Raw genomic sequence first — 18,519 nt, 5'->3', positions numbered from 1 at the left:
TCTTAAACGACCATGCTGCTTGCATTTTCTGGCAAATGTGATCATTTGTTATCTTATCTATGTCATAGACTTGAATCAAGATAAGCAAAGACATTGATTGCTACAAGTAGGAGAAAATCAACTCCTACTAAACATGTTGAATGTAAAGTAATTCATGAGCTTATGATAAACAATAAGTACATCCTTTGTCCAAAAATTCAATCTTAAAAAATAGTTAACTAGATTCTTGAAGAGAAAAATGATGAACAGTTTGAAACATTGAGTTCTGATCAGATGATAGTACTAGTACTTGCAGAAACATCGACGGATCTGTCATCCTCGTCTCGTATAGTGGTAACCATGAGAGCAACTTGGTTTATACTAGGCCTAGCTTCATGAGAATGGTTCACACATTTAACAGCAACTTGTAACAAATTAACCATCCTTTCTTCACTAGCACCTTCTTGTATCAAAGTTCTGTCAAACACTTCAACTGTCCATTCTTCTCTTAGCACAGAAACAACCCAACTTGCAAGTTCTATTCCATTGTTTTGCACTTTCCCTGTTAGCAACTCCAAAAGAATGACACCAAATGCATAAACATCTTCTTTAAAGATTGCTCCTACATTTTCATCAGTTATAGGGAAGACATAATGGGAATTGCTTGCTGTAGTAGTACTGATTTCTGCAATGCTCATAAGGCCATATTCGCCGATCATTGGCTCCATGTTGTTGGTCAAGAAAATGTTTGATGATTTCAAGTTTCCATGTGCAATTCTGTCATGTTGAAGCTCCTGATGCATGAAAGCTAAAGCATCGGCGATACCTGCTGCTATAGAAAGTCTGCTACTCCAATGGAATCTTTGGCCTGTCTGGATTCCTGAAAAGCAAATTCATACACCAGTGTTGAAGATAATAAGGCAAACAGAGGTTTCTAACTGAGGTTCTAAAAGAGAATTTTGACATGTTTAAATCATGAGGGGACAATAAGTACCTTAAATAAAGTCTTTCACATGCCTAAAAGCCTTAATACTACTCATTGATCCAACATCGTTAAGTAAGCAAAAGTTCGCGCTTTTTAACAGTTTTTAAGTCTTTAGATGAGCACGTCTCACAATTTCATATGGTAATAGAACATATTGATATCTAACCTTTATGCACCTATTATGAATAAGAATGTTCACATGCTTAGCTGATGAAAAAGAATCAGACCTTCATGCAACTTACGTTCTTAAATGAAAGTCATAATTGATAAAACATCAACAGACGCTCAAATTTTGGCATCATCTTGCAAGTAAACACTCCAATTTTGAGTATGCACATCTAGACACCTCAACTCGTCAGTTGAGACCAATTTGAGGTGTCTAGATGTGCACTCTCTCAAAGTTGAGTGCTTACTTGCCAGTTGAGGCCAAGTTCGAGTGTCTGTTTATATGCCTAGATGAAATGGTCGCACAATTCAATACACAGAAGAATAGACTAGTAGAGTGAATTACCTTGTAGAAGTAGGAGAAGACTGCCATTGTCTTGGTACTCATAGACCAAAAGCTTCTCTTGTCTAGAAGAATAAAAGGCAACAGCAGGCAACACATTTGGATGCCTGATTTTGTCTAGTTTCTGCATTCTCTTCTTGAATTCACTACCAGTTATTGACCAATCTTTTATCCTCTTAACAGCCAGTGTCATTTTGGGATTGTCACACATCACTTTGTACATACTACCATGTTTCCCTCTTCCAAGCAACTCTGCTGGAGCCTTAAGCAAATCCTCAAATCTCAATCCGTTATTCGCCTCAGGACTCGTAAGAACCACGAGTGACTGTGAAACTGCGGTGTTGCTGTCATCGGAAGAAATGACAGCTGATGAGATATCTGAATTGCTCGCGCCTTTCTTTGATTGATCCATTGATGTAGTAGTACTGTCATGATCAACTGTAGCAACCTTTTTCATCAGCTCGATTCTTGATTCTTTCTTCTTCTGCTGCTTCTGCTTCCGTTTTCTATAGACGCATAGTAGGATAAGAAGAACCAGAGCCAGGCCTATGAGGAAATAACCTGAAAACATGAGAATTTCATCTCTTGACAAGCTGCTCTTTGGCTTGTCATGATCAGCTGATTCTGAATCTTCGGACAGTGATGAGCATTTTCCAGCCAACGGGGAGCCACACAACAGAGGATTTTCCAAGTATCTACTAACAGGGAAACTATCACCCTCAGGCGGAATCGATCCACTGAAATTGTTGAAAGAGACATTAAATACAACAAAGTTTGAGAAATCAAATTCAGGTATCTCTCCTGATAGCTGGTTATTCTGAGCCTCGAATTCAATCAAGCCCGAAATCCTAGATAAATCAGGGAGAACACCTGATAATCTATTGTTGGATATGTCAAGTCTTTTCAAGTTATTCAATCTTGAAAATGATTGTGGAATGCTACCTGAGAACCGGTTTCCACCAAGAACAAGATGTCTTAGATGCTTACATTTATCTATACTGTCAAAGTTTTTCCCCTGAAGTAGGCCATTTTTCAGACTCAGGAAGAAAAGGGTGTGCGCGATAGGCTCCACATTACAAATCGTGGTAACATCAAACGTTCCAGACGAAAAATCATAACCATCAAGAATGATTTTCTCCACGGAGAGAGTCTTCGCGTTACATGTAACACCAAGCCACTTGTCCTTGCAAGGATCAGATGTCGAGTTCCAGCCCGAATTAGTACCAAGAATTGTACTATTATTGTTAGATACCTCTGCAAGAAACTTGAGCAATGCATCTCTGGTCACTGTTTCATCACATACAGTTGTGTCAAACATGAAAAAGAATGAAATGAAGAGCAAAGCAAAAGTAAAAACTCTGTTCATTTTTGCATGATACTAGCAAATGTGCTGCAAAAATAGGATGATAATAAAGATATGATGAATCATTCAGTCATGATTATTGATATTCCCAATGTTTGAATAGTCGATAATCAACTAATTTGGCGCCATTTGGCGGAAAACACAACAACTAAAATCCAAAAACAGGCCGGCTGCTGATTTTTTCTTTAACTTCATCCTCTACTGTCTTTTTTTTCTCTTTCAGACCATCCATCAAACACATAGATCACATATTTTATTTCAGAATAGGTGGCAACTGCGACATAAACTCATGACATCTGGCTGCTCTAATATCGTGTTAAAGTTTATGACTATTTAGAAGATGTGGGATTAGTAACCCAAAATATTAGACTTGCAATATTGGTAATATAAACTTTTTTACCCTCTTAGTTATATCTATTACTCCCTCCGTCCCAAAATAAACGTCACCTTACGCAAAATCCCATCTATTAAGAAATAATATGTACACTATTAAGAATGTGAAGTATAATGGTATAATTGGTAGAATATACACAATTGTCTTAGATTTCTAAAGTGACACTTATTTTGAGACGAGGGAGTAATAGTCTAAATAATCTGTCACTGATGTACAGGTAATTAATTATGTCACTTTTTGCTGGCTCAACTTCTAGAGTAGTAACCAACAACTTAAGAAATAAAGCACCTTGTAGACATCCCTTTCATGAAATAATTAACAAGGACAAGTTAAACATAATATAATATATGAATTCAATCAATATTGAATTCTGAACTCATAATTTCAAAAGTGAAATGAATTCAACGCTAAGAACCTTAAAGATAACGAACACATCAGGTTCGAAGACAAGTTTAAAACAAGAACCTGAATTCTAACACATATATTGGTAAGTTACATTGACCATAGGGTGGAGAGTTTCTACACAGACTGAAATTCATCACACATCTGCAGGTTATGTATATTGTCCCTAAACTACCTTTGGCACCTAGATTTACATGCGATGACGAATCAAATATTACATGTACGGAGAATAATGAACTAAAAACATGATCTCCATTTAGGATCCTAGTCTATTCACTCAAGGATCAGCATGGCCAACAACTTCGTCGTCACTGTCGCTCTGTCCACTGAACTCCTCTTCACTAATCTCATCATCACTCTCATCTTTTGGTGTGCCAACGACATTCTCCTTCTTTGCATACCGTTCACAATACTCTGCATCATGAAACAACAAGTAAGACGATTTACGGTCACTGGTTTCACATTCTCAGATAAAAGAAGAATTGCAACATATAATATCTTCGTAACATGCACGTCAGCCATGGTTGTCAAATAATCACCTTTCACTTTTTGTTCATATTGATTCTTGTCTTTCATCATCAGTGAGGCTGCATCACCATTTAATGGATCCGAAGGATTCGGATATAGCAAAAGCTGTGGCAGGAAAACCTCAAATACGTTTAAGAGATCTGCACACCAGCATATGCTTGGTCAGATATCGTGGAGTTCACAGTTTATAAATGTTTTATGATGTTATCAACATGAAGATATATGGAGTGCAAGACAACTAAGTTATATGACACTTGCCTTAAATAAAACCAAGAATGACACGTTCAGTAATTTTCATTTCAAAGGTGTTTTGTAACATATTCTGAACGGTGGAACAAGAGTTGAGCTTCTTTTATATAAAGCTTAGCCTACAGGGTGTCACCGCACAATTTTTTTTTTTGTCTTCGATTAGTTCATATCTACAGCCTATGCTTAAAGAACCTCGAGCAGAAACACTTCAGTCATATGATAAAGTGAAATGCATACGTGTGAAACAAACTACGCAGAAGTAAGAGCTCATGCCATTAAGCATTTTTCACCCTAAGAATCTTAATGCTTTGTTCACTTAGCAGTATGCAATTACCAAACATAGGGCTCCACGACTGATTGATGACATCCAAACATACAGAGCCAGACCTGCAATAACAGATGAATCTCGTGAGCAATAGTGCATTAACATTTTCCTCAGATGAACTACATAGACTTGTGTTACAGAGGTTCGACAAAGTGATTAAAAGACAAACTGTGGCTACCATACATACAAACTATCTACCGCAACTTCCTACATGTGATTAACAGAGAAAAAAAGGTAGTTGCTTAAAATACAGAAAGAATGTATATATAGCTTACAGCTCATCAACATTAGGGTGGAATATTTTGTTGAGAAACCCAATGGAAGGAGACTTGTAAGGGTAGGCATCTGGCAACTCGACTCTTATTTTCCAGACTCCACCTTCATAAAGGCCTGTAACGATTTAGATAGTTAGCAAAGTATGGGAAAAAAAACATATTTACAACCAACTAAATGTATCAGTCTGCATTATCTAATGATGTTTCTCTGACCCATCGAAATCCCTATCACACCCGTGTCGGCAGGACACGATTTGGGTGTGAGATCCACACCAAATTTGGTCAACGTCTTGACTGCTTTGACTACATCTATGACTAAGAAGTATAGACTGATTAAGTATTTGGGTTGATTATTGGTTTATATATATCTATAGTTTTATAAAGTATAAGATGTTTTGCTAGAACACCAGACTTGTGAATAAATATAAGGTGCTTATAGGAATTAAATTTCATTAGTTGTATGTCAATAACTTTAATTAGTCAAAATATATACTTGTGTATGTCGTAATATACATTTATTGGCTGTATCCGCACACGAGAGTCGAATCCTAAAAATTTATATGATGAAGAATCCGACCTCTAGATCAACACCCGAGTCTAAGAAACATAGTTATCTAAGCAAATAGCACCTCCAATAGCAATATCATATACTAATATGTAATGTGCTGCTCTGTGGGAAAAGCAACAAGCGCAAGATTCTGGTGGAAAAGCTACTTCCAAGACTGAGAGCATAAAGGTTTTGATTGGTTATTATTCTTATGCTAAAATGTAGGATGATGAGTGTTAGAACAGACATTTTGAGATAACTAAGATACATAATTGAAACAATTTAAATTGCTGTATCACCGTATATAAAAACTAATCCAATTAAAATTGCTGCCCTCTCTTCAAAAACTAACTTTAAGAAGGAGAAAGCCAATCTAGGGGAAGATGATCCTTCAGCAAAGCCACGAAATCAATAAAAGACAAAGAGAACAAGTATCTTCATGACATTACTTTCTTTTGGGCCATGAAATTCCACGTTGAACTCCGTGATTCCATCATTAATTGTCTCCACGGTGTAATCACTCATCATCCTGTGAAATGAAAATGACATAAAGAAACCACATGTTGGTAATCAAAAGCTGCCATATGAACTAAAAAATGCCGGTTGATCAGATACGATGAAGAAACAGGTAAACTGTTTAGAATCTACAAAAATATATCCATGACAGCAAGAAAATCTTATCTCGGACGTTCTTACAATTTCATAACATCCATATCTCTTCTTTTGCTTGGAGAAGACATTTTCAACTAACTATTGATCCTCAGAATCTGCGGAATGAATGCAAGGATTCAACATATAGTAAGTTCAGTAAAGAAGATGTAAAAACAGAAACCAAACAATGAGATCAGCAATTACACGGCTGTTTTTGAAAGAGCATAAGAAGAAAATGGTTACAACAACGACGATTAATACAGTAACTGCAGCAAATAAGGGAACTAGACAATGCTCGACTACCTACTAACCTTCTACCCTAATCCTCGACCTCCATATCTTCCTATCTATGATCATGTCATCGATAAACTAAAGGTGTGGTATGTCATGTCTACTCACCTTTCCCCAAGATTTCTGCAGTTCTACCTCTACCTCTCCTTATACCCAAATAGTCAACCAGAACACCTCATCATTGGGGCAAATGTGCATCTTCTCTTCAGATGCCCAAACTATCTCAATCTCACGTCCCTCATCTTACACCATGTAGGCCACTCCCACCTAGTCCTGAATAGCTTCTTTGTTGATTCTATCTCTCCTAATATGCTCACACATCCATCTCAACATCCTCATTCTCCCCTACGCTCATTTTCAGGACGTGCAAGTTCTTGATCGACCAACCCTCCACCCCATAGATAATCTAACCACCACTTCATAAACACTAAGTAATTTATTCCCATTTGTCCAAGCCTACGTAGACAGAGTTTCTGTGATGGAGGACGACAACAAGTACCCGTGGAATTAGTCAAGGCGAACACAAGCTTATAAGAAAAGAAACTCACAAACTTGACTCCCTCAAAATACACAAATCCATTCCAAGAACCACTGCACATAACAATTGATTAAAACTAAAAGAATCACAACATTCAAAGATATACACTAGTCCTGGCAATGCACAATTAAATTGGATCAGATGAAACCAAATTGAAAAAGATCAAAACTTTAGCCAAAAAAAACAAACCCATCAAATAAAAAGTACCCCTCCACAATCAAATCAATTTCATTTCTTCAAAAAAACACAACAAGAAACAAATCTACACACATCAAAATCAAGATAAAATTGAAACTAGACTAACCAGGAGAATTATGCAAGATCTGAATGGGGAAATAAAAGAAAAAAATAGAGAAATAAAAGGTACACAGTATATATAAAAGGGAAAGGTGTCGACATGTTGGGCATTAGGCGGAGTTACAGAGTTGAAAAAAGGCACGTGCAATGTATACAAAAGAATGATACTAACAGCTACGTGGCTTTGATTATTGTGCGTTACCTTTCTTTTCTTTTTTTTCTTCTGAAAATTGAGAATTTTTTACAATTCCTCCTTGTCCTTCGCTTTTTGGCTTCTTCTTCAATTGCCTCCATGGCTGTAGCTCAACAAAAAGGTAACCCACTACCCACCATGTCACTATAATTACCCGTATTTAGCTCCTCTCCGCAACCTCAAATCTATATTACTTCCAACCCACCACGGGTCTCAAGTTCGAGCTTACGGGACAGCATACGGGATAGAGGAACACAAAAATTAGTTTAAATGGTCAATTTTTACCATCACCATTCATTGATCTCAAGTTTGAGCTTTCGAGATAAAAGAACATAAAGGATAGTTTAAATAGTCAATTTTCAAGTGACGCTTTTCTAAATTAATTTAATATTTTAAAATTAAAATTTAATAAGAGAATGAAAAGTATTACAAATTGTGTTTCTTTCTCATGTGAATATGATGGATAAATGTTATTTTAAAATATTGATTAAAGTTTTATATAATTTGAATCTCAAAAATGAAAAGTAAGTCATGGAGTGACATTTAGCCACTATTTAAGATGTAACTAAAAATAAGATGTGAAATATCATACGAATTTAAATACTCCTAGGTAAAATACAGAACAAATTCAACATACTGTACTATAGTCTAAAATCTAAATGTGAAAATTTGCTGAAATTTGAACGATTTATGAAGTTCAAACTCAATATCTCCTTTTTCGATATATTTTTCGAATAAGAGTTCTTTTCTTCTTTTTGAATTTGACCCTCAAGAGTCAGAGAAGCCACACAATTTTAATCAATTTCAGCTAATATAAAAATTAAAACCACATAAATCAGATACAAAGCAAGAAAGTCACGTCCACCCCATTAATTAAAAAAACACATAAACATTAGCATTATTTTTCACTCTGTTATTACTTTTCCTCTCTTTTTCTTTCCTATGTGATGGAGAAGTGGTTAGGGTGGCAATGACAGCCATGCAAAGAACTGCATCCTAGCAAGATATGGAATCATTTTTCCCTGCAGAAATCAACTCATGACAGACGAATGAGGAAGTCGTTTGGCAGTCAGTCATCCAGCGCGCTTGAAATTATCTCCATAGTAATATGCTGACCCAACCATCAGTGCGACTGTACCACCTTGAACAAGAACTCTAGCTCTCATTAGTTGCTGACCTAATTGAGAATTTCCCCGCTTGAAACTAATGAGTCCGGCAGTCAGCACTCCTGCAGTGAGAAATGCACCTGAAAATTCGCAAAGTCATAAATTGCACAATCAGAATATGAGTTAAGAGTGTTCAGCCACAATTTAGCCAAAACATTGAAACAGTGGATGATCGACAGGGATTGGGAAGATTAACATGAACGATATCTCACAGGAAAGAAAGGCAGCAGAAAATGCATCACTTCTCGAGAATTCATAACAAAAGACCAAATGACCTCGACTTATAAGCAGAAACATATACTACCACTCCATACAAGACCATAAAGAAGAAACTAGACATGCTGAGCAACAAACCTATGAAGTTATATTATATAGCTTGAGTTAATAACAGCTATTGATCCAATTAACGAGGCTGAATTACCATCATTGACATACATGCGTAGAGTAATCTGCAACATCCTGTACCTTGAACAAGTCCTATATAATGTTCAAAACATGCCTAAAGGGTAAAACTTGAAAATTGAAAGCAAATTTAGCAAGGTGGGGAACAAATGAAAGAGAAAACTAGAAAAAGAGTTGCTGGTTCAATTGTAAGCTTAATGCATTGTGGTAGAGCCACGCTACTGCATTGCGTTGGGCTGTTCTTGCAGGTGAGACTGCGGGCTTACCACATCGTAGCGGCCGAGCCACCTGCATCATGTGAAGCTGAGTTTCAATAGCCCATTGTTTCAAAAAGGGCGCCAGCGTGTTGTGGACAGAAACATTATCGTGTCGCTTAAGAGAGGCAGAAAGTAGCTCAGAGTCTGAAGTGCTCTTTTGCAGCAAGATGGATTACCTCGTAGCTTAAACGAGGCAGAAACTAACCCAGGAGTAGTAATAATCAGCACCAAAATAGTAAGGGTACTTTCAAACTTCGATAATGTTATAACCTATGGGTATTAGAGCTAGGTTCGTACTTCATCCCTATCATTATGGGACTACCCCTAAAGAAAACATTGAGAAAGGTCACTGAGGGAATACAAGCCAGAGAACCTCCTATATTTCGACAAATTAGGTACTAATACTTCAGGAACATAAAATGTCTTAATATCCTCCTAAGGATCATTTGGGACATGACTCAAAAATTCATTTCATTTACAGTGTGCCTTTCAACAGCTGGGAAATACAAAGGAAGCATAATATTTGGTACAAATTTTCTATTTGAAAGAAGAAGAATTTTAGCCAAAAGGCAGTGGCATATATTCAGCAAGTACAGAGGCAATCCCTGGTAATTATTCAAAACAGTAGTGTGAGTAATCTCATTTTGAAGTGCGATTAGTTTATCCGATGACAGTAAAAATAGATCCTACGCAGCTTCAAACTCTAAGGAGTGTGACTAGATGTGATTAAATTACTAAATTCTAGTCGTATTAAATATATGAAATCAGAACATAATGATGACATTTGATTGCTTTCCAGAATTGATAAGATAATATAGTCCACCATCATGTGGAATTACCTTTTCCCATCAAAACCAAAGGCAAAATTACAATATGTGTAGTGTGTGATTGAGCAAAGTGGAAGGAGCAAAACGAATTCTCATAAAATGAAAATACTATCATGTAAAATGCAAGAGTTCAAGCTCCAACACAAAGATGCAAGTTTACATATTAATGAACTTAGCCCCCATCATTTTATAACCATGGTGTCCCTGCCAGTTGGCGCACACCTCGATTACTTCCACAGGATACTTGTCACCTCCCACCAGCAACGGATACCAGGTGAGCCACCTCTGACAGATGGGAAGAACTCACTCACCTAGTGTTTCTATCATGTTGGAATTTGAACCTAAAACCTCATGAGAGTAGCTTCAAGCACATGACTACTAAATCAAGCTCCAATTATTTTTCACTAGTATGATGATAATGTGAAATAAGCTTAAATAAACAACAAGGATTCATACAATCACCTCCAACCTCTTGTTTGAGTTTGATACATAATCATTATCGTTTGAGCTCAATTTGATCTGAAAATTTTGTATATATTTGAAGACAAATCTAAAGCACAGGTCAATCCGCACATATGAATCAAATTCACCAAGGAAAAATCTCAGAAAACTAAAACCTTACAAATTGAGTAACAATTGGATATTTATACAGACAGCATCACAATGAAATACAAAATTTAACTATTTCAGACGATCCAATACTGCAAAAAACAAAAAAAAATTAAAAAAATTAGGGTTTTTCAAAAATATACCGATCGGAACAAGACGATTACGATGACGCTTTTTATCCTGAAAAATTGAATCCAATTCTGAATCAGTCGATCCCATAATTTTCTCGCTTTTGTTTTCGTTCTTCTTCTCTTCTCTTTGTGTAACTGTTTTTTTTCAGTCGAAATTTTGAGGTCTGAAGCGTAACTACGTGTGCCGCTCTCTTCCCCTCCTTTCGAAAATGAATCAATTTATAGAGTTAATTGTTAAAAACACATTTTAACTATTGTATTTTTTTCGAGTTTTGCTTTTAATTATTCGTTGTTTTCTTTTCGTATTCATTGGGTCAATTGTCAACTATTCATTTTTTTATTTGAACTATTATTATTATCAATTCAATTAGACGTGTTCAAATATTGAGATGATGATAACCAAGTTGAAAAAGAAAACAATTAATAGTTCAGATGTGAAATACATGAAATATTAATAATTTGAATGTGTTTTGGAATATTACTTTTTATTTTCCATTTTTGGTCTAATTTTACTACGTCATTAGGGGTAAAAATGTTTTAATGATCCTTAACGAGGTTCTAATTTGAGGAAAATTTTAAAATTATATTAGAAGTCAGATAGGATAAATTTAAACTTTTCTCGAATAATTTGAGCACTGAATTCTACTCATTTCATAGTGGAAAGCTTCACAACTTATCTATTATATTGTTTAAATTTAAATTTCGGATTAAGAGTGGCTATAAGTTAAATAACTTTAATTTCCACTTCTTTTTTTTACTTTTGGGTAAGGTTGCATACGCTTCACCCCTCCTTAGACTACACTTACGAAATTACACTAAATATGTTGTTGTTGATTTAGAGAGTAGTTATTTTATAGACTTCTTTCGTGTTTGCTTAACTACACCAAATCAATTCAAAATAGAGAAAAAAAACACTTAAATAATGTATTTAAGTGTGAATATTACAAATTCTAACAGGACTTTCTAATTCTCAATATATAGCATTAGATTTATATCAATACCATATAATGTAATAAATAAATTAATAAAAAACAACTTATAAACAAAACTAAATATAAGATCTCCCTGCTCATTCCGTCTTTTAAAAAAATAAAATTGTATGTTTAAGGAGAGTAATGAAAAGATTTCTTGGTTAGGAAAAGTAACCACAAGGCCCAAACTTGGTTTACCCTTAGCTCTCCATGAGAGCCCATTTAGACTCCACTACAAGCAATCAAGCAAAACCATTAGATGCATCATCATATAATTATGAATTAGGATATATATGCAGATCTTACATTTACTTCGTGAAGGTAGAGAAGTTACTTTCGACAAAAAAAAAACTCAGCTCATATTTGAAAACAATAATGTCTAATTGGCTTCTTCTTCTATTCTTTTTTTTTTTAAGAAAAAAGTAGTTCTGAATTATTATTATTTTTGGGAAATTTATCAAATTCAAATTGTTAAAATCTTTCAAAAGCTCGAAATACAATATTTTCAAACTAGATTAGTTATTACTTATTATATTTAGTAGGTTAATCAGTTGTTAATGTTAGCTGAACCAAAACCATAATAATTTGATATTTCATTTATAATTCATCTATTATCTTCAATCTTGCTATTCTCACTCATTTTGTTGTTTATATGAACTTAAACTTGCCTAATTAAATACTTAATAAATTAACAATTGTTTAGAACATGTATAAGTAAAGGAAACTAGTTAAATCAAATAATAAACAAATTAATAGTAATTGTTGAGGACGGGGACAAAGATCCTACACCAACCATAACACCAACAAATGTTCAATATAGTCCTAGAAATAAAGTCAGATAAAAATGACATATCGTATACACAATCTTATTATAAAATATATATATATATATATATATTTTTTTTATAAACTCACGACTTGAATAAAGCAAAGGACCTACACTAATCAAATTAAATAAACTATTTGTTGATAATTAAAAAAGAGAGTTTGTGCATGCAATGTGGACCGTATAATTAGGCTATATTCATGATAATTATATTTTCTTTTTTGCTACTATTTTTTTTTTAAAAATACTATATTTTATAGGTAAGATTGTCCACATGTCAATATCAATCCAACATATTGGTCAGTAGTTGGTGAGAGTCCAAAAATAAGTAGGACATTATTGAAGTAAAGTATATTATTAAAATTGACATTTGTTTTTCGATTGCTTTTGATTAATTCAAATTTACATAGTATAAAATTCTTTAAAAAGGGAAACTTTATGTTACTAAAAAAATCATACTGGAAAAAGAAATGAAATATTAAAAAATAGTTGCATGTGTTAAATCATTTCTTTAATCCTATATATTGATGTAACTTGTTTCTACATAAAAAAGGGCATGATTATTTTTTTTCAAGTTCGATATTTACTTTGTAGCTTGATTAATTTAAATTTTTATTGGAAAAATTTCACTTTAGGAATAAAGTGTTTTCAATAACTACGAAAGATGACACCATTTTCAAGACTCAAATCCAAACCTTTGAGCTATAACCAAAGGTATTCATAATATTTCGGTGTTGAGCTCAATTAATCTTTAATTCGCGCTTGGAAGTTCTTTCTTTTAAGGGTAAAATGATTGCTACTAAAGTTAATTTCATTTTTAGGAGTTAAACTCGAAACTTCATATTAAGAATGAAAAGATACTTAACACCCACACCAACTTTTGATGGTATCACTAAGATATGTTACATCACCAAATACAACTCAACAACATCGTATATATGGATCTTTTTATGTTATATCGTAATTTTGTTTTTAATTGAAATTGTAGTAAATTTTTTTTAAAAAATGTCGATCTCTTTAGATAACTATGTCATTTTAGGTCAATCTCGTTCTCTTTTAACATTTTTACTCATCAAAGTTTCGCACTAACAAATCAATATATTTATATATCGACGCAAGACATGACCAATTATCTCAAGCAACTTCTAATATTTTATCCTCAATATGAATTTATTATTATTATACGTAACAAATAAAGTAACAATTTTTTTTATAATAATATATTAATTATATGCACCGACAGGGGGTGGGGATACTAAAGAAGTTTGTGGTGGGAAATTGTAATCCATTTGTCTATGAACTTGAAGTCCAATTCAATCTACCTATCATCTCTCTTCATTAAAAATTGAAAGACATACTTTTACACGATATTCAATATTCACTTGAAACTTGATTAATCACGATTCGTATTGGATAGTCTCATTATAAGGGTAACACCCTCTCGACCAAATACAATTTGAATTTAAATTTTTTAATTTTTTAAAAAAAAGATAGTGTCACTTTCTTTATTGAACCGAAAAAAGTAAGAATTGCTCCTTCATCTCTTTTTTTGTTAGTTTTTCATTCGTTGTCACGTATGCGTTTTAAATTCGACTAATTTAAATTTATATTGAAATCACACTGAGATTAAAATACTTTTTATCATGATAACATCATTCTCAAAACTTGACCCCAAAACATCTATAATTAATAATGAAAGAGAAAAAAGAGGTGTGAGAATGGTTGGTTCATATTTAATGTACAATGTACTTTAATAGATAATAAATTAACAAAAAATCATATTATTATTATTATCACCACATATAGATTGCCTTGATTTTGTCAATAAAGAATCCTAAGGTAATGTAGGACCCAAGACAATTTGCAACTTTTTGAGGTGCTTCTACAACAATAAAAGTTTTAATAATATATTTCTTTTCTTTTTTAGAAGTATTGTCTTGACTATCCATTATCATCTTTTAATTTGCAAAAAGATTACTAAAAAGTAATTAAATTATTTTAAAATGTAGAAATAAGATTATGATTCTTTTCTTGGACAGAAGCCAAAAAGCAAATTGTAGTGATCACTTTATAACACTTTTTTATAGAAAGATCCAAAGTTTAGAACAAGTGGGAGGTAAAGCATCTTATTAATACCTTTTCCTCTAATTTTTCTCCAGTACTTACTACTTTCCATAGGTTTTGTAATTATGCATGGTTAAAGTATGTTTGGTACGATAAAAGTCATTTAAGGAAGGTAGACGTTGGTACAACATAAGTCATTATTCATGAAGAATTTAAATTTATACCATAAGTTTTAAAGTCTTTCATTCTTTCTTAAAAATCGTATCAATTCAAATATTATCACATAAATTAAAACAGGACAAAAGAAATTTCTAATAAAGACAACCTAGAAAAAGTATTGTTCCAATTATATGAACTTGAGTAAACAAACAAGAGGGCACAAAGAAAATTTCTCTAAAAATCATTTACTACATTGGATAGTAAATGTTTTGATACAATGATCCATTTCCACAAGTAGTGGAAGAAAAGCAATGAGTTTAGCACTTTTCTTGATTTTGTTCAAGGCTAATCTCTCTCATAATAATTCACCTAAAACACATATATACTTGCCATATATGTACAAGAAAAACCCATATTGCTTTGACCCTCCAAAATTGTTGCCGCATTCGTATCAGATCTTCCAAAAAAGCATAGCTTTTAGAGGATCAAATACACATCAGACGACGATATTTTTGAAGAATCTGAGCAACATAGAGAACAACACACAAAAACACCAAATGAACACTAGAAGCTACCACTAATACATGTTACATCATCAAATTACCACCTCAGCTACTACTACTAAACTAGCTTTTCCATTGCTTTCTTTGAAAGCTCATCCAAGCTTTGACTTTGGATACTTCCCTTTTGGGATTTACTTGGTTTGAGGGCATTGTTGTTTTTAACAAACCCTTCAAAAAACCTTATTCCCACAAGTGTTACTCCTACACAACAACCAATCTTTTTTGTCCTCACAACATCATCAAAGTTTTTGCCTTTGATTTGTCTTCACTCTTTCATCATCACCTGCTATAAAATATAAGATAAAACAAAACATTGGTCAGTTTTATATCACTATCTCATTGCTTCATTTGACACATAGGGGTGTATTAGGCTTCATATATACCAAACCAACCTCCTAATTTTCTAAATGATGATTAAGACACTTGTCCAAACTTCAAATCAACATTAAAATATTAGAGTACTCAATTGATCAATTATTGTTCTCTCTCTTGTCCTTTCATTTGGTTGTAGTTCAAGACAAAGTGGCATAAGAGATAAGGTGGTGACATACCAAGACAAAGTACAACATTTTCAAGATTTCATACTATAGTATATTCAAGAGTTTGACTAATCAAAAGTGTGCAAATGAAAAAAGAAAATGTGTCACATGTGAAAGTTGTAAATTTCTTGCTAGATGTGTCACAAGGGATAGCTACATACTCTTTTAAAAAATATCATACAAAGAATCTGTAAAACCTTCACAACTACTACTTGTAAGTGGCAAAACTACTAACACAACAAGTATCTTGAAGAAGAAAAAATTCCAATTTTCACATGAATATGCAAAAGTTTAAGACTTTGTCAAATGAAAATCCCACCTAGTTAAGATTGAAATAATGCCTCAAAAGAAAAATATGCCATATTGAAGAGACCTATTCACCAACAAAATAGTCAAGTTCTATTAAAAGCATTGTTAACCTATCAATTCCAACATCACTTCTAGAATATTATATCACAACCATCCATTTCAAAAACCTCTAATTCCCTATACTCCAGAAAGACTTCCAAATCTTGTGGTCTTAAACTAAAAATACGTTGAAAGTACCGAAATGCCCTTTAATCATGTGTTCTTAAACATGTCACGTGGAGTGTTAGAACCAAAATAGTCAAGTTCTATAAAAGCATTTTAACCTATCAATTCCAACATCACTTCTAGAATATTATATCACAACCATCCATTTCAAAAAGCCCTAATTCCCTTCACTCCAAAAAACTTTCAAATCTTGTGGTCCTAAACTAAAATTAAGTTGAAAGTACCGAAATGCCCTTTAATCATGTGTTCTTAAACATGTCGGGTGGAGCGTTAGAACTAAAGAAGTGTCAAAAAAGGATAGACAAGTACTTTATGAAACGGACTAAAAAGGAGAGTACACAAACAATCGAATCAAAGGGAGTACTTTTTACGATAATCATGGTGTTCGGATCATCTTAATCACAGTTAATCTCACAACATACTCACAGCCTCCCACCTACACAAGTACTGACTAAACTCCCTAATTCTACAAAGTAAACTCAGCCAAATCAATTCAACATAACTCAATGAGAAAAAAAGAAAGTATGCATCATCACTTACCATTGCCTCAAGCAAGAACTAGTCCTTGAAAATGACTGAATCTTCCATTTCCATCAAAGGGTTCAAGCAATCAGGTGAGAATTTCCTTGCAAACATGTAAGAATATGTAGAATTTGACTCTCTGAGATCATAAATCAGCTGAGAAGAAACTTCAGAAGGATGATAAGTATGTGGATGACCATCAACTGTATCAGTCCAATTCACATTTGTCAATGTATACTTAGTACACCCATTAGGATCCTCCATTGATAACAAAGTAGGAAAATAATGCTCTTCTGGATAACAAGACTCAACATTTATACATGTTTTCCTAAATTTCCTCCATAACTTCCTATCTTTAATCACCATTAAAGAATGCTTTCTTGTTAGCACAAAAAACTGTGACCCAACTTTAAATTCCTCAAATTTCACCTCAGGTTCCATTAAATTCTCCCCTCTCGCATTATACCTATCTAATAACGAATCAGATTCATCAAGAATCTCAATATAACTAGGAAACTCCATTTTCCTCGACAATTTCTGGGTATCAAGTAAAAAATTGTAAAAGTAATTAAACGAGTGTAAAGGTATACAATGTTGTGAGATAAGAGCGAAATACGAGTTCGATGGGTCGTCAAGTAAAGCATGAGCAAGTAATCTCCGGGCAGCAGAGATGAGTGTCGGCGACGAACGTTGAGTTCTCTTCGCCGGAATAAATCGATCTTTAAAAACACCCATTAATGGTGAAATCTTGATAGATGGGTCAGCGTGTATGTAGATATTGTATAGATGTGGATCTACAGGTTTAGTACCATTGAAAAACTTTTCCCAAATTGGGGAAAATTGTAAATCTGAATTTGTTAAGAACATAAATGCGATTTTGGGTGGACGAACAGTAGCGGATCCAAGACGGAGTTTTTTGTGTGATGGGTGTTTTGGAAAAGTGGTTTCAGCAGCAATTGCTTTGTGAAAAAGGGAAAGATCGTCGAGTTCATCAGGTACAGAAATGGAGATTTGGCGAGGTAAGAGGATTTTTGGTCCTAATAAGCAGAGAATAAGAACAGAAATGAGGAGAGTAAGAAAAGGGATAACTACAGATAATCTGAACATATTTTCTTGTGTTTACAGCAAAATCACCATTAATGGAGAAGATTGAAGAGAGAGTGGAAGTGAAAGGAGTGAAGAAAGAGAAAGAGAGAGATTTGGTAAAGAGAAGAAATGGTGAAAGTGGCTAAAATAGAGAGGTGGTTTGGTGTAAGGTGGGTGGGGTTTAACCACCATAATATTATTTTTATTTTTATTTTAAAAAAATAACTTCGAAAACTTATCGTTGTTATTCTTTGGGTAGACACTGAATAAATTTGTTCATGTGTAATAACGACGACTACGTTACATAAGAGATGTGAATCGCTTTAAACAAAGTGCAT

At 33.8% G+C, this 18,519-nt stretch overlaps 4 protein-coding genes across 6 annotated transcripts; all 4 read right to left on the bottom strand.

The window, feature by feature from the left end:
• Positions 1 to 184: 184 nt before the first annotated feature.
• Positions 185 to 3,175, bottom strand: LOC102594162 (probable leucine-rich repeat receptor-like protein kinase At1g68400). Its single transcript, XM_006340379.2, has 2 exons — positions 1,476 to 3,175; positions 185 to 859 (listed from the first exon to the last, which is right to left on the bottom strand). The coding sequence occupies exons 1-2, from the start codon at positions 2,836 to 2,838 to the stop codon at positions 270 to 272; spliced, it is 1,953 nt and encodes a 650-aa protein (XP_006340441.1). The 5' UTR covers positions 2,839 to 3,175; the 3' UTR covers positions 185 to 269.
• Positions 3,176 to 3,625: 450 nt separating this feature from the next.
• LOC102579689 (ubiquitin-conjugating enzyme E2-23 kDa-like) lies at positions 3,626 to 7,664 on the bottom strand. 2 transcript variants are annotated; one of them, XM_015302967.1, is made up of 7 exons: positions 7,535 to 7,664; positions 6,252 to 6,322; positions 6,005 to 6,084; positions 5,009 to 5,123; positions 4,743 to 4,795; positions 4,171 to 4,299; positions 3,626 to 4,045 (listed from the first exon to the last, which is right to left on the bottom strand). In XM_015302967.1, exons 2-7 carry the CDS (start codon positions 6,293 to 6,295, stop codon positions 3,909 to 3,911), a joined length of 558 nt encoding a protein of 185 aa, XP_015158453.1. In that variant the 5' UTR covers positions 6,296 to 6,322; positions 7,535 to 7,664; the 3' UTR covers positions 3,626 to 3,908. The 2 variants fall into 2 exon arrangements, with proteins under 2 accessions (XP_015158453.1, XP_006340324.1); XM_006340262.2 differs by lacking the exon at positions 7,535 to 7,664 and adding an exon at positions 7,340 to 7,450.
• Positions 7,665 to 8,277: 613 nt separating this feature from the next.
• LOC102579363 (RING-H2 finger protein ATL48-like) lies at positions 8,278 to 11,132 on the bottom strand. Its single transcript, XM_006340261.2, has 2 exons — positions 10,930 to 11,132; positions 8,278 to 8,771 (listed from the first exon to the last, which is right to left on the bottom strand). The coding sequence occupies exons 1-2, from the start codon at positions 11,003 to 11,005 to the stop codon at positions 8,599 to 8,601; spliced, it is 249 nt and encodes an 82-aa protein (XP_006340323.1). The 5' UTR covers positions 11,006 to 11,132; the 3' UTR covers positions 8,278 to 8,598.
• Positions 11,133 to 15,104: 3,972 nt separating this feature from the next.
• On the bottom strand, positions 15,105 to 18,316 carry LOC102578825 (uncharacterized). 2 transcript variants are annotated; one of them, XM_006340260.2, is made up of 2 exons: positions 17,114 to 18,316; positions 15,105 to 15,783 (listed from the first exon to the last, which is right to left on the bottom strand). In XM_006340260.2, the coding sequence occupies exon 1, from the start codon at positions 18,200 to 18,202 to the stop codon at positions 17,132 to 17,134; it is 1,071 nt and encodes a 356-aa protein (XP_006340322.1). In that variant the 5' UTR covers positions 18,203 to 18,316; the 3' UTR covers positions 15,105 to 15,783; positions 17,114 to 17,131. The 2 variants fall into 2 exon arrangements, with proteins under 2 accessions (XP_006340322.1, XP_006340321.1); XM_006340259.2 differs by having other exon boundaries at positions 15,140 to 15,786.
• Positions 18,317 to 18,519: the final 203 nt, after the last annotated feature.

The sequence above is a fragment of the Solanum tuberosum genome, unplaced genomic scaffold (assembly GCF_000226075.1).
Source record: "Solanum tuberosum cultivar DM 1-3 516 R44 unplaced genomic scaffold, SolTub_3.0 scf00017, whole genome shotgun sequence".
Taxonomy (NCBI): domain Eukaryota; kingdom Viridiplantae; phylum Streptophyta; class Magnoliopsida; order Solanales; family Solanaceae; genus Solanum; species Solanum tuberosum.
This window is presented reverse-complemented; position numbering and strand designations above follow the sequence as displayed.

Bases quoted from the DNA above. Each gene is read 5' to 3' on its own strand.
- LOC102594162 (XM_006340379.2), bottom strand. From the start codon at position 2,838: ATGAACAGAGTTTTTACTTTTGCTTTGCTCTTCATTTCATTCTTTTTC. The intron at 860-1,475 runs GTAATTCACTCT...TTTGCTTTTCAG, and splicing joins TCTTCTCCTACTTCTACAAG to GAATCCAGACAGGCCAAAGA.
- LOC102579689 (XM_015302967.1), bottom strand. From the start codon at position 6,295: ATGTCTTCTCCAAGCAAAAGAAGAGATATGGATGTTATGAAATT. The intron at 6,085-6,251 runs GTAAGAACGTCC...TTCATTTCACAG, and splicing joins GATATGGATGTTATGAAATT to GATGATGAGTGATTACACCG. The intron at 4,300-4,742 runs GTAATTGCATAC...GCTGGTGTGCAG, and splicing joins GTCGTGGAGCCCTATGTTTG to ATCTCTTAAACGTATTTGAG.
- LOC102579363 (XM_006340261.2), bottom strand. From the start codon at position 11,005: ATGGGATCGACTGATTCAGAATTGGATTCAATTTTTCAGGATAAAAAG. The intron at 8,772-10,929 runs GTATATTTTTGA...GCGAATTTTCAG, and splicing joins TAATCGTCTTGTTCCGATCG to GTGCATTTCTCACTGCAGGA.
- LOC102578825 (XM_006340260.2), bottom strand. From the start codon at position 18,202: ATGTTCAGATTATCTGTAGTTATCCCTTTTCTTACTCTCCTCATTTCT.